We start from the raw sequence: 14,996 nt of genomic DNA on the forward strand, positions 1-14,996 counted from the left end.
TTAATGTTTTAAAATTTAATTTATTCATATGATGACAGCTGAATTTTCTGCAGCCATTTCTCCAGTCTTCAGTGTCACATGATCATTCAGAAATCCTGTATTATATTTTGTATAATTATATAATAAACATATATTTAAAATAGCTATGAAATATTTGATATATTAAAACACTTTATAAGTGGAGATAAAGATATTTTAGAAGATGCCTTCAAAATCAACTTGACACGTGCATCCCAAGTTTAAATGGGTATGATTCCTGTGCTTTTGGTCTTGCTTTTATCTAGCCTTACTTAGATGAGAGAAAAAAAGAACAAAAAAGCTGCATCCTCCTGGGGCCAGCAGAAGATCATTTTGTGATGTGAAGCTCTGCAGGTGAAGGAGCTCAATAAAGAAAGAGAGATTGAAGCGGGGGGTTGAGTTAGCGAGTTAGCATGTCGTGTCTCCACATTCCTGTCTGTTTTTTTGTGGGGAACACGACTTGCTCAAAGGGCAGAAAGGCTTCAGAGGAGAGCTGAGTGACCTGCTGCCAAGACCCAGAAGCTTCAGATCAATGAGCACACAGCTTCTGGCAATCTCACTCAACAACAGGCTATGAGCAGAGCCTTGAAGAATTAACCACAGGCAGTCGAAGAACAAAGAAGGGAAATGCATTTGAGGAGAGTTGTGACTCACCACATGTTCGAATATGGATATGTAAATGAAACGAAACCTTGGCTTTCTGTAGAACGCATTGAATTTGTTGGTGTGTATTTACAGCTTCTTGTGTATATACTGCATGCAATGCACAGCTGAGGGACATGTGCTACTGTATAGGTTTTATGAAAGAGAGAAATCAATGGAGTTGTGTTTACAGACTTTTTAAGTAAAACCACATAGAGCCCTGGAGATGCACTGAGAGGCAGTGCTTCCAGACACACTTTATGTGATGTCCGTTTTACAGCTCTCTCACTTCTGTAGACGGTTTGAAATCTCTATGAAGGTAAATGTAGGAATGTCTGTAAATTCAATTCTGCTTCAAATCAATTTTTGTATGTAAAATTGATAATTTTCCCTGCAGAGATCCTGCGCATGATCATTTTTTATCAGTAGCACGTGTTCAAAGATTTGTATACCATTTATATGGTTTGAGTTTAATTATGGTTTACAAGTTGTTGTGTGTACATACACTGCAAGAAAGAAGTCTGTAGAAAACCGGATCATTTCCTACTAGTTAACGAATATTTCTTTCAGCCATAAAACACAATACAATAAAATGCGTAATGTAAAAAATGGGTAAAATACCTGTGAAAAATCATTGCAAAAAATCATATTATCCCTGTACATTGTGCTGACATTTCTTAGAGTAGAGTAAATAGAAAAAAGACAATGTTTGTTGTAATTTCCCACAAATTATAAGCGGTTTATGTCATTAATGTTCTGAATGGTTTCAATGTCTGTAGAAAGACTGCTCCTCATAACTCATAACATGTCCCCAGTTTCCTTCATAGATCTTTGTGACTCTGAGACGCAAGTCTTCCAGCTGAAAGTTGTAATGTGGCTTGGCATCTGTGTCTGCTGTAAGGAGGAATATTTATGAAGGAATGAAAGAGTGGTCATCCATCACTGGAGACCGGTGAGATGGAACAGCTCAACAACAAACAAGTGAAAATCAAAAACTGTAGGGAAGTTATTTATTAATTTTTTTAAGCAGACAGAGACAGGTGGAGGGCTGTCTGCAAAAAGAAAACAATTGTGTATTTTCTTCGATGATGGATGTTTTCAGGACATTTTGGAAATACAAATATCAAAAAGATCTCATGAGGCAAACTTTAATGTTTTACACATGATATGTGTGTCTAAGTTTTATGTTTCTTAAAAAATTAAATGAATTCTATTTTATGTTTTTATATTTTTCTGGCCTATATGGTTATTTTTGTGATTATTATCAAATGTTCTCCACCTGTATCCACTTTTGTCCTAAATTGTCTTTTTTTTTTTTTGGTCAAAATGATTTACATTCACTTTGCTTTATATTTTATCAGCCGATATAAATGTAAGTGGGTTGTGTGTGTTTATGTGAATTTGTAAAGACAAGGCCATCATTGAACACAACTAGAAAATTACTTTCACATCATTTTGGTCATCCCATAGGAAAGAAAAATCAAAAGTGAGATCTATTTAACATCTCAAGTATTTCTCCTATAGACAGAAATGAGGGAGGTTATTTTAAGATCGAATGGAGATTTTTGCTTGAGTCTCCTGCTCCTCAAACTTGTCTCCTGAGACAAAAGCTCTTAAAGGGTTAGTTCACCCAAAAATGAAAATTAGCCCATAAATTACTCACCCTCAAGTCATCCTAGGTGTATATGACTTTCTTCTTTCAGACGAATCCAGTCGGAGTTATATAAAAAATTGTCTTTGATCTTTCAAGCTGTTTAATGCCACTCAGCGGGTGTTGCATGCATCAGTCCAAAGGAAGTTAAATAAAAAGCGTTCATCCATAAAAACAGTATCTCACACGGCTCCGGGGGGTGAACAAAGGCCTCCTGTAGCGAATCATTGCGTTTTTGTAAGAAAAATATCCATATTCAAAATGTAATAATCTCTTTATTGTAGCTTGCGCCAACAGTTGTACACAGAAGCAGCTCCGGGCGCATGACGTTTGAGTTCAGGTATTCCTACTGTACTGACCATTAAAGGTGAAAAACCCCATTGCAATAAAAAAAGCAACCTCTGAGCAGTAAAACATTTTTAGGATGTCTTGCAAGAGATTACAGCAAGACAATAAAGAGATCTCCCATGTTTCTCACACGTTTCTCTCCCATTGTCATTTTGGATTCCTTTCTTTCAGAACTTTCTCATGTCTCACTTGTACTTTTATTTCTCCTAAGGATTTTAAGGAGACACATCTGAGACACTGTTCAAACTAAAATGAGAAATACATGAGAATCACAACCAAGTCTCCTGAGGTTATAAAGATCAACCACTGAGCAATAAATATTCCTATAATGGAGTCTTGATAGAGATTGCAGCAAGACAATAAAGAGATATTCTGTGTCTTCCACCCCACATTCTCAGTTTTGACTAGAGCAACCACTGAGCAATAAAATATTCCTATAATGGAGTCTTGATAGAGATTGCAGCAAGACAATAAAGAGATATTCTATGTTTCTTCCACCACATTCTCAGTTTTGACTTTTTTTCTTTCTCAAATCTCATGTCTCATTTGTGTCTACTTCCATGTCTCCTAAGGAATTTTAGGAGAAACATCTGAAATGCTGTTGATACTAAAATGAGAGATATATGAGAATCTCACCTAAGTCTCCTGAGCTTAGGAAAAGCAACCACTGAGCAATAAATTGTTCCTATGGGATCACTCTTCTGAGTTGTATAATGTTTCAGAAATAAAATGAGCATGAGAGCACTGCTGAAGAAAAGCTATTTTATGTAACAAATACTTAACATTGTGTTGCACTGACACATTCGCTTTTAAGGATTTTTTCTGGCTAAATGTAATGCACTGGGTGCATTATTTTCTAATTTATTGGTCTTGCATATGAATATTTTCTTTTAAAAATCTTATTTTTGTGGCAATCAACACAGCACATATTAAAGCTGAGCTCATACGCATGTGCTTGTACCTCCTACGGTGATTTTTAAGGAGACCGGACATAGAAACATTAAAACAGAAGTAGCAATTCATCATGGCAGCACTCATTGGTTGTTCAGGAAAAAGGTGGATAAAATTATAGATTTGTCATGACTTAGAGAGAAAAGACAGCACAAACACCTGTCTAAAATGCCAAAATAACAAGTCAGAAATGACATAGAAGATGTAAGAACGGTCCCTTCTGATCTCTCTCCCTGTGACTAAGCAGGAAGTCAAGAGCACCGCATCCTGTTGACCTAATGCCAATTGCTTCAGGATTGCCACATTAACTGTGTCCAACTCACAGTCCTGATGAAAAAAAACACCATTTAAACACTTCTGTTCCCCGAACACCACAGAATATCACAGACTCTTTCTCAAAGATCCCTTGATGTATCAGTCTAAGTACTGTATTCTCCCCTCAGCAAATCACATCTTCTGACATCTGTAATGAAGGCCTCTCTTGGCCTTTTTCACTGGCCATTCTATCACCTGTCATGTCCAAGTTGGTCACAGTGTCAACAATGTCAATGTAAAATTAAATCTCATATGAACAAAGGTGGTTACTTGTGAGCTAGTCTCTGAAATCGTCAGTCAGTCTGTCGTCTGATTGGATGATTTCTTTAATTTTACACAATTTATTTTTATATGTTTTGTATTTATTTTTTTAAATGGTCTTTGCATAATTGATTGATATTCAATTTTTACAGGTTTACTTTTTTCTTTCTTTCTTAATCAATTGATTGATTGGCTATAATATAGTTTAATCAGTACACGCTCGATGGCATGTTTATGCTTGTAGAAATGTCTGGGGAAGTTCCTCCAGATGTCCACTTCTGATTCTCTGACTGCTCTGTTTCATGGAAATAGACTCTTATTTATTATTTGGCATTTGCTGAGGAAGTTTGTTGACTGTCATCAATGAAATGTGTGCCAGCTGGGATGGTGTGAGCACAGAAGGGGTTTGCAAACTGGACAAGATCTTGAACCGTGAGTTAATTCATTAAAAAATGAAATGGCAAAAATGTTTGGCGTCTTGTGATAGAGTTACAAGTAGGGGAAACAGAAAGGACAACAGACAGGCTCCACACACACATATGCATGGATCAAAATCACAGAACCGCAGCTGTGACAGGCAATTTTAATTGCATTGTTCACTTCTCATAGATGAAGCAATTAAAATCATGATGTAACTGGAATATTGCAGAATAATCTGTTGACTTACTTGGTTCCTGTGAGTTTTTAACACAGTAGTTGAGACCATTCATAATTTCTTTCGGAAGTTAAAAATTAAGTCATTTTTTCAATGTTAAAATCCTTTCCTATCACATCCTAAAATTCAGTTTAGTGATGATGAGTCCCCATTCTTTTACAACAGAGAGAGATAACCATTTCATTTCTTTGTATTTTCAGATTTCCTCTTTGCATATTTATGGGATTTGGATAACTTAGCCTTTTTTTTGTTCCTGTCACAACATCTGTTTTATAACATACCTGCTGATTTTTTCCTCTCAGATGTTAGAATTGGGAGGTATTATCCACTTTGTAGAAGGTGCGTATTGAGCGTTTTTCAAAGAGAGGACAATCAGTGCATCTTCAAGTCTGAGAGCATCCAATTTTAACATATTAATAACCAGGGCCTAAAACTAACACTCGCCAAGCGCCAAATGAGAGTAAAAATCAGCGTTGGCAAGTCCATGTTACAGTGTCAGTCGCCAGTTGGCGGGTACAACTTTTACGAATTATAACAATGCAATGAAGTGAAAACAACAGCCAGTTTTTAAAGAGATTCGCTGTTTCTGACATAAGCGAATAAAATAATATTTTCCGAAGACAAGATCATCGTGATTAGCTGTTCTGTCATAAGCGACAAGAGCGAATCAAATAATAGGGTACAAACTGACTGATAAGGTCAGAGCTGTGGTATGGCCAGCTTGTCCCTAGACACTGTTCTAATAACTTTTACCTAAAAAGATTTTGCTGCTTCATTTCGAAAGATTAACTTTTCCCTTCTTTATTCTTCATAACCCGAGAATGTGGCGACACATACCTGGGGTTACGCCGCAGGAACTGTGCAGTGAAGTATAGTTAGAAAGGCTACGCGTTCGGCTGTACGCATACGCTGAGCCACTTCAGACAGCTCACCAGTAGCGCTTCAACGCACGAAAACACACACAATTATGTCAAAATGCGCGGTTTTGGCGAGTTACCTTGTAAACGTAGTCTTAAATTAGTTATAAAGTCTTAAATGACCGTAAAGACTTGGGAGAAAATCGGACATGTGTCAGATCCGCGTCATATGCATCAGGTTTTAAAGAGACAGCACTGATTTTAGAGTGAAACCTGCTGAAGTCTGTCAGTTGATGTAAATCAAAGAACAAAAGAAAAAGACAAATTCTTGGATTGTTCTAGTCGCTGATTAACTTTTATAGCTTGAATAAAGATTAATATGTATAATTTAATTTAATTTAATTGAAGTCTGCAGTATATTTCAGATGGAAAAAAAATCTGTGATGTGACGGAAAAGATGATGTATGGCACAAAAGTAGAGATTTGTTGGGGATGTCATTGCGTAATCTGACATGGAATTATCTCTGTTAGCCGCATGCAGTGACATTAACAAATTCAATCAATGAGAAGCATTGAAGTTGGTTTTTTAGGATGTCATAACATTTGTCACTTGAAGCTAGAATCTCTCCTTTAGCCATTCACATTTTAACTTAAAGTAGTAGGGAATTTGCGCAGACTGAGAAAATTTCAAATCTTCAGATGATTCACCGGCTGGAAAGGAACAGATTGCTGAAACAAGAGGTTTGAGTCTGAGTGTTTATATTTATCTAAGCATAAAAACACTCACAGATGATGAGGATGACGGGAAATGAGTGGCAAATGGAGAACATGAGCATTATGTAAGAGCCAAACTGTTCATGTAATCTCCAATGTGGTGACTGTGGTTATATTTTTGGAGCAACAATTAAAAAGAAGAAACTGACATTTGTGTCAGCTGAGCTGTCAAGAAGTGAAGAGACTGTCTGATTTAGTTCTGCAGTTTACTTAGAAGGAAGTTTGATGTCATTTTAGTTTTCAGATGATTTCCCAATATTTATGCTTGCTCTACATACATGCCTGAATAGTGAAACAAAGATTGAATGACTAAGGTCACAAATTTTACGTTAGTTTACTTTCCACATTCATGATGTATTTTTTCTACACACCATTAGAGTACTGTTAGATGTATAAACTAGCGCTGTCAATCGATTTAAAAAAAATAACTAATCGCATTTTTTTCTGAAATTAAATCACAATTAATCACGATTAATCCCACCTAACATTAAAGTTTTTAAATATACTTTTATATTGCAATAATTTCACATTCAATCTTCAAATTATTGTAGAAACAACATAATATATTTTTTTATATTTGTTTGATGGCATCTTTTTTATGACTGAAGGTGAGTTTCACTGATATCAATATTACTGATTTCTAGGAAATTGTTTTCCTAATATTTAACTGACTATATGTAATGTTGACTATACTAACATTACAGTATAACTGAGAGCTATCAATTTTAAAAATTTTTAAAATGTAAGTGAACTTAAAACAATCTTTACATAAATCCAGTATAATAAATGTTATTTACCTGTGCCCTTCAGCAAATAGGAAATATACAGAAACTGAATAAAGTTTTCAAACAATAAATTCTAAATTAAATATATGAATCCTTAAAGCTACAAAAGTTATTGATTTCCTCTTTTGTTCTTTGATTAACAGACATTACAGCAGCTGGGTTATTAGGTTATTTGGCTGCTATTACTTTAAGAGCTGCCGCTGCTGAACGACGCAGATTTGACATGCATGCTCGTAGTTTCATTCACGCTTTAATAAGAAATGATACAGGCTACAGTGCGCGCCGCCGTATTCGTGCATGCAATTGAAGAGCACGCACTACGAAAATTTATTTTTACTGACATATGGCCTGATAACATCTCATCTGACTGCAGTTCACTGATGTTCTACTGAAACTCCCTCTTCACTGAGGCGAAGTGGAGTGCGCATCTGAAAAGTCTCCTGCTTGATGTGGTTGTAAAGATGTTCTGCATCTAAATAAAACAGTTTTTGTCAAGAAAAAAGAATCAGAAGCAGCAGTTGTGAGTGGGGTGGCCAACCACATACTCCGCCCCTGCGTCAACTGCTTTAAATATTTTTAACGGCATTAAACTGGAAAAATGAATCGCCTAATTACTTAATTTTGACAGCACTAGTATAAACCTGAAATAAAATATAAAATAGAGTGATTATTTGTGATTGTGTGAAAATCGAGAAAAATTGTGTAAATTGTGTAATTTGTATAAATCATTAAAGGGATTATTCACCCAAAAAGGAAAAATTCTGTTATTAATTAATTATTATTATTATTTTTTTTTAATGAAATCCGAGAGCTTCCTGGGAACATTTCAGTTACATTGCTGTCTATGGAGGGTCAGAAAGCTCTCTGATTTCATCAAAAATATCTTAATTTGTGTTCTGAAGATGAACGAAGGTCTTATGGGGTTGGAACGACATGAGGGTGAGTAATTAATGACATAATTTTCATTTTGCGGGTAACTGTCCCATTAAGAACCAGAAAGAAACTGTAATTATGCATTTTATTTGATTTTATTCGCTGCAGTGTCTTAAAGGAGACATATTATGCCCCTTTTTACAATATGTAATATAAGTCTCTGGTGTCCCTAGAATGTGTCTGTGAAGTTTCAGCTCAAAATACTCTTTTTTTTGTGCCTGTCTCTTTAAATGCAAATGAGCTGCTGCTCCCCGCCCCCTTTTCCAGAATAGAGCTGCTCCATTACAACTCGGACCTGCTAAAAACATCTGTTTTGGTTCTGATTATCATGTTTATTGCACTGAAATCATGCGTTTTAAACCATACGAGTTTAAACTTCTGATATGCGTTTTCTGAGAGCACACATTCGAAGCACACGGACAGAAAGCAGCTGTCACAGCATGTGGAGACTAAACTAAGTTCTCATTCACACACAAGTTTACGTTAAAAACACACAAGTTACAAAAACAGTCGGTTATGTCTGTGAAGGTAAACAGCTGGGAATAAATCGCATGTTTATTTTAGATCTGTGTGGTAGCAGAATTTCACATACTTAAATCCTTGTGTGATTGCACCTATACTCAAAAAACTCGATAATCTGGTGTTTGAGTGGACCTGGACTTTAAAGACATTGGATTTCACTCTGTTATTGAAAGACCAATCAAACAACGGGAAATCTGTGCTATGCAATGCACAGATTTAGAAGATGCCTTTGTAATGCATTTTGAATCATTATTCAAATTGGATTCTGTTTTTAGAACGTGGTGTGGGACTGCTGCACTATCAAAGCCAAGGGCAACAAAGGATTATTTTAAGCTTCAGTCATACATCATTTCTAAATAACTTCTATTCAAGCCTCAAAGTGGCCAGGCTGATCCTAACTATTTATATAGAGCATGAAAAACATATTTATGTTTATAAAGTACTTTCTTCTTATATATTTTTTATACAAATATTTGTTTTTTATGGCCATTTATTGCACAGAATTAAGCATTATCTTATTATCTTATAATCTATATTGCATTAGCGTTTTTTTTTTCCTTTCTTTTTCTTTCTCATGTTCTTCTATTCGTGTAGATGGCCTCTTGGTCTTTACAGTCTCTTTGTTCTTATCTGCTAAAGCACTGAGCATCTCCATGGTTATGAGCCTGTGATAGGTCAAAAAAGAGGCAACAATGTGATTATCGTTTGGTTATCTCATTCCCTATTGAATGCATTGTTAGCGACAAAGCCTTTCCATGGCAACAACTGGCTGTGAGTGGCAGCGAGTTTGCTGATATCTGAGTGGAAAGCAGAGCTGGAGGGCTAGTGCTGATGTCTTGTCCAGTGACCTGGAGTTGTGTTGAGGGTCTGGAGTGAAACAGCTCACGCTTCCACTGTCTGTATTCTTATGAACATTTAGCTGAAACTTGAAATGACGCACATGTGGATGGTTTCCTTTTACTGTATTTTTAATGCAAGAAACATCACACTGACAACATTCAGTATTAATTATTAATACTTACTGAATGTTGTCTGTGTGATGTTTCTTGCATTAAAAATACAGTAAAATGAAACCATTCAGTTTATCAGTGCCATCACTGACTATAAAGTCTTAAATCAGAAATACAGCAGCCTGCTGCAACTGCCATTGAATAATGTGCATGTCTGTATGCTGTGACAAAAGCATCACTGTACCACAAAATGTCAACCGAAATACAGTTAGACCTGAGAAATGAAGCAAGAAAAGCATGCAGCTGAAAATGTTATGTTAATATTTGCATAACTTATTCATTACTGCACCTCGGCAACATTCATTTGTGCTGCTAATGAACCGAGCAGAATAAAGACTGAAGGCATTCTGTTATAGTGCTGAGATTATTATTTGCCAATATTTCCAAACATTCAAGCACAGAACAAAACCTACAAAGAGTCATCATGGATGACCACCGATAGACTCTTAAGTGCAAAATATTTCTAACAAAGTCAATTACAGTCATTTTCTTCCTGCATGTCTGAATGAATCTAAGGGTGTATTCACACCTGTCTTGTTTGGTTAGATTGAATCGAACTCAAGTTCGTTTCCCCCCTTGGTGCGGATCCTTTGGGCAGGTGTGAATACAGCAATCACACTCGGGTGCGCACCAAACAACCGCACCGAGACGCAGCTGAAGAGGTGGTCTCGGTCCGCTTCCAAACGAACTCTGGTACGGTTGAATGGATGAACCAATGAATGGATGACCTCAAGCACACGTGTGGTTTTGTTTACAGTTTCTGGATCACTTGCAAAAAAGGCAGTGTGAACTTGAACCACACCAAACAAAAAAAATCAACATTGTATTTGGTCCGGACCAAAGCAAGTGAACTAGCGGACTTTCCTGGTGTGAATACAATGTAAATAGCTGTTTGATATATTCATTTATTTTTGCATGCATCTATCCCTCTTCTGTATAAAGAATTCAAATTGTGAATTTAATCTTTTTGTTTGTCAAAGTAGCCTGCCAGCTTGCAGCTTGCATGTCTTATGTAAAGAATTAATGTGTAAATCTCTGAGCAGTGCTCATTAAAAGGTGACATCTAATTGGTACTGAGCTATTGATAGTCAACAACCGACAGGTTATTTTATTATCAGTCTCATGTCTATAGTCAACAGAATCACGTTCACATGCCCAGCATAATACAGTTCCATTTCACACTGCACGCACACATTCACATGTAAACATTTATTCTACAAGACATGACTGCCAGGTTAGATGAACAACAAAAAAGAAGATAAGCGGTACAGTGCTGGGGGTAATGAGACAGTTCAAATGTAAAGAGTGGGAAGAGAAAGAGAGACAGAGAATGAGCTGAAGCTGAAGAGAGCTAAGGAAATACATAGCATGACTGATGGATGGATCAATAAATAGATTGACAGATAAATAGACATATGGATAGATGATGGGGACAGATTGGGATAGATATAGATAGAAGAAAATTTGGATGAATGTGGTAAGAGGGATAGATAAGACATTTACATTTATAGATAGACTTTTACAGTAGATACTGAATATAGATGTATGATCATTGAATAGATGGATGGATGGACGGACTGATAGGGGGTAGATAAGACATTTACATATATAGATATACGTATAGATATATAGATGTATGGATGGATAGAGGGATAGATGGACATCTTGCCTATTTTTATCAATCATATTTTCTTTGGGCCTGAAGCAAGTGGAGCGTGTGTATGTGTCGCCTGTCACGTTAAATAAGCTCCCTGATTTGTCTTGGTAGTTGCAGACGCAGGTGCAGAAGAAAGAGGAAACACCTGAGGAACTTTCACTAAACCCCTGACTCACACTTCAGTCTCTCTCTCCCTCTCTCTCTCTCTCTCTCTCTTAGCACAGCTGGATTGAACAGAATGATCACTGGCTTGAGGAGGACCAGAATCTGCTAGCTCCGCACACCGCCAGAGAGAGCGGAGAGAGGGAGCGAGAGAGAGCGTGCGCTCAACTATCAGGTCATCCAGCTCGTAAAATCTGTTGTGTTCTGACAACGAGAACAGAGAGGAGCAAGAAGACTTCACTTAACAGACACAACACACTCTGCGCTTTCAGAAATGCACGGATTATGGAAACATTTCATTGTTACACCTTACATTTTCCATTTTTCAGGTTTTTTGGTGACAGTAAAAGAGTAGCAGGAAGACTTCAGGAGTGTTTTCAAAGAGGACAGAATGAAGCAAACCTCTGGACTCAATGGCTGGATCAAAGATGCTATGAAGAAAAGAAGGATACATGACCTCTAACCGAAATTGGGAGGTAACAAACTTTTGTCTTTGAGAGTCTAGCAGCGTTAATAAGGGACATTATGAACTTGCATGCCAACATTTCAAAACCTGTGCCTAAAAGCGTCTTCACCTCTTCGAACCTCATGCCCTTTGACCCTGACACCTGGACACCGGACATCATGCTGGGTAATGTGGTTCGTAACAGTTCGTTTGGCTGTAACAGAAGTTGGGCTGACACTGAAGCATCTCTCTTTCCCAATTTATCCATCAGCAGCACTTCCAGTGAAAAAACAGAACCGCTGTCATGGCAAAGGTGCAACAGCGAGACGAGCAAAGAGGAGTTAGTTCGGAAAAACTGGGCTGCGCTACTGATTTTGGTTGTGGTCATTATTACGGTTACCGGGAACATTTTAGTAATCATAGCTGTCAATCTGGAACGAAAACTGCAAAATGCCACCAATTACTTTCTCATGTCACTGGCAGTGGCAGATATGCTTCTGGGACTTCTGGTCATGCCTGTCTCCATGGTGACCATTGTGTATGGTGAGTCTGCTTCGATTTTGACAGCAGTAATTGATTATGTTGGCAGTGATGTTTGGATGTGAGCTTTCACTTACACTGTTGTTTCTGAATAACAGTAATGTGTGGTATGCTTGTAGGAATCTCAGTGTCATAGGACATGGTGTGTGTATCTGTCAGGTTGCAGTAGTTTCCAACCAGTGCATCGAAACCATATAAAGAGTTATTGCTATATATGTTTCCACTGGAAAAGTTTGAAGCATAGATATTAGAATAAGGGGAAGATGGAATTTCCCCACCTCCTTCTTGAAAATAATGACTGGAACAGCGGTCTAAGTCGGACATGAATTTGATCAGATTGATCAACTTTGACCTCAGCAAGAAGCGTCATTTGATATCATGTCAAAGATGGTGCATGGCAACTGATGAGCATGGCGCAACGTTACGTTTATAATCTAATCTTATTGTATAAATATGTATATATTTTTTGCTTTTGGTCTGCTGTTTTTAAAGCGAATGTGAGCATTTCACATTTGTGACTTGTTTTTGTCATAAATAGAATAAAAACACATTACATTCTCGTAAAATCATGGCACCATCTTGTGGTATATTCTAGTACTGGGCGGTATGACCAAAAATTTATATCATGGTATTTTTCAAAATTATACCGGTTTCACAGTACATGACGGTATTTTTTGTTCATGCATGACCGGGTGTTAACCATATTTTCTACTGATTGAGAGAGGAAATACTGCAGTATATTGACTTAGAATGCCCTTTTTTACTGTCATGATGAGTGAATATTGTCAAAAAAAAACACTAAATAGTGACTAAACACGACCCCTTTTAATACGTTAACCAGGAGTCACTCTCATTTATAATCGCGGCATCGTCTGATAAAATCAACATGCATCTACACTAAAGAGCGGCTATGCGGTTGTTTTGGCTATATTACTTTTTTGTCTCATGCAGCACACTGCCTGCGTCTGAGTGACTAAAAAAAAACAACAAACAAAAAAGTGCATGTGATATTAACAAACGAACTACGCTCATATTTATAATTCCAAACAATCAGTAAGCAACAGGTGCTAGGAAACGCTGTTTTGTACTCATTTATTGACGAGTCGGCTGCGGTGCGGCAAACTGAATGCGCTGCTTCTCTGCCGCGCACTGCACAGAACAGACGCCGAGAGAGGTGACACTTCTCCGGGAAAGTCAGACCTCGCGTTCGCGGGACAGCACTGGCGAAATCTTCCAACTGAACCATAGCTAAGGTTTATCCAAAAAAGTCGCTAGGTTAAGCGACATACACCGGTATTGCGGTATTTAAAAAATTCATATCATAACAAAAATAAACACCAGTATACCGCCCAGCACTAGTATATTCTGGTATACCCCATCCAATCACCAACAAAATCAACATGATTGGAGCAGTGAAGGTACGATGTCTAGGGATGATGTGCGAGACTAGTCGACTAAACGCTACTGTTGCTGCAAATACTAGTTGATTACGTTTTATTATATATATATATACACACACACACACACACACACACATATGCACATATACATATATGCTTAAATCTTAGTAACTTTTTGTCATTATTATTAGTAACTGTTTTTGTCATTATTATTTTTGTTAGGATAGGGCAATATTTGGCCAAGATACAACTATTTGACAATCTGGAATCTGAGCGTGCAAAAAAAAATATTGAGAAAATCACATTTAAAGTTGTCCAAATGAAGTCTTTAGCAATGCATAATACTAATCAAAAATTAAGTTTTGATATATTTACGGTAGGAAATTTACAAAATATTTTCATGTAACATGATCTTTACTTAATATCCTAATGATTTTTGGCATAAAAGAAAAATCGATAATTTTGACCCATACAATGTATCGTTGGCTATTGCTACAAATATAGCCTACCTGTGTGACTTATGACTGGTTTTGTGGTCCAGCGTCACATTTAAAACGAAAAGTTTGGGATCAGTAAGATTTTTAATGGAGTCTCTTGTGCTTATCAAGGCTCTATTTATTTGATCAAAAATACAGAAAAAAACTGTACTATTGTGAGATAGTATTTCAATTTCTAATATTGGTTTTCTGTTTTAATATACTTTAAAATATAATTTATTCCTGTGATGCAAAGCTGAATTTTCAGCATCATTGCTCCAGTCTTCAGTGTCATATGATCCTTCAGAAATCATTCTAATATGCTGATTTATTAAAAAGTTAACAAGAACAGCATTCATTTAAAATTAAAATCTTTTCTAACAATATGAGTCTTTACTATCACTTTTTATCCATTTATAACAAACAAAAACGGCTCGTAGGTACTACATCGAGTTACTTCCCGGGTTCATGACATCACAAACCCAGATAAACCCCGCCCTCGGGAAAAGGCAGCAAAGGGGGCGAGGCCATGTGGTGCTGTAGAAGAGAAGAAGAGGAGAATAGGAGTGCACGAAAAAATATTCTCATATATGA

At 36.8% G+C, this 14,996-nt stretch overlaps 1 protein-coding gene across 1 annotated transcript in view; it reads left to right on the top strand.

The window, feature by feature from the left end:
• Window positions 1-12,066: 12,066 nt before the first annotated feature.
• The window catches only part of LOC107709424 (5-hydroxytryptamine receptor 2A-like), a 33,124-nt gene continuing 30,194 nt past the window's right edge, over window positions 12,067-14,996 (top strand). The window contains exon 1 of the mRNA XM_016513889.1: window positions 12,067-12,529. Coding sequence (XP_016369375.1) covers window positions 12,067-12,529 — 463 coding nt within the window. The remainder of the gene's footprint in view (window positions 12,530-14,996) is intronic.

This window comes from Sinocyclocheilus rhinocerous, unplaced genomic scaffold (assembly GCF_001515625.1).
Source record: "Sinocyclocheilus rhinocerous isolate Xijiao unplaced genomic scaffold, SAMN03320098_v1.1 scaffold416, whole genome shotgun sequence".
Taxonomy (NCBI): domain Eukaryota; kingdom Metazoa; phylum Chordata; class Actinopteri; order Cypriniformes; family Cyprinidae; genus Sinocyclocheilus; species Sinocyclocheilus rhinocerous.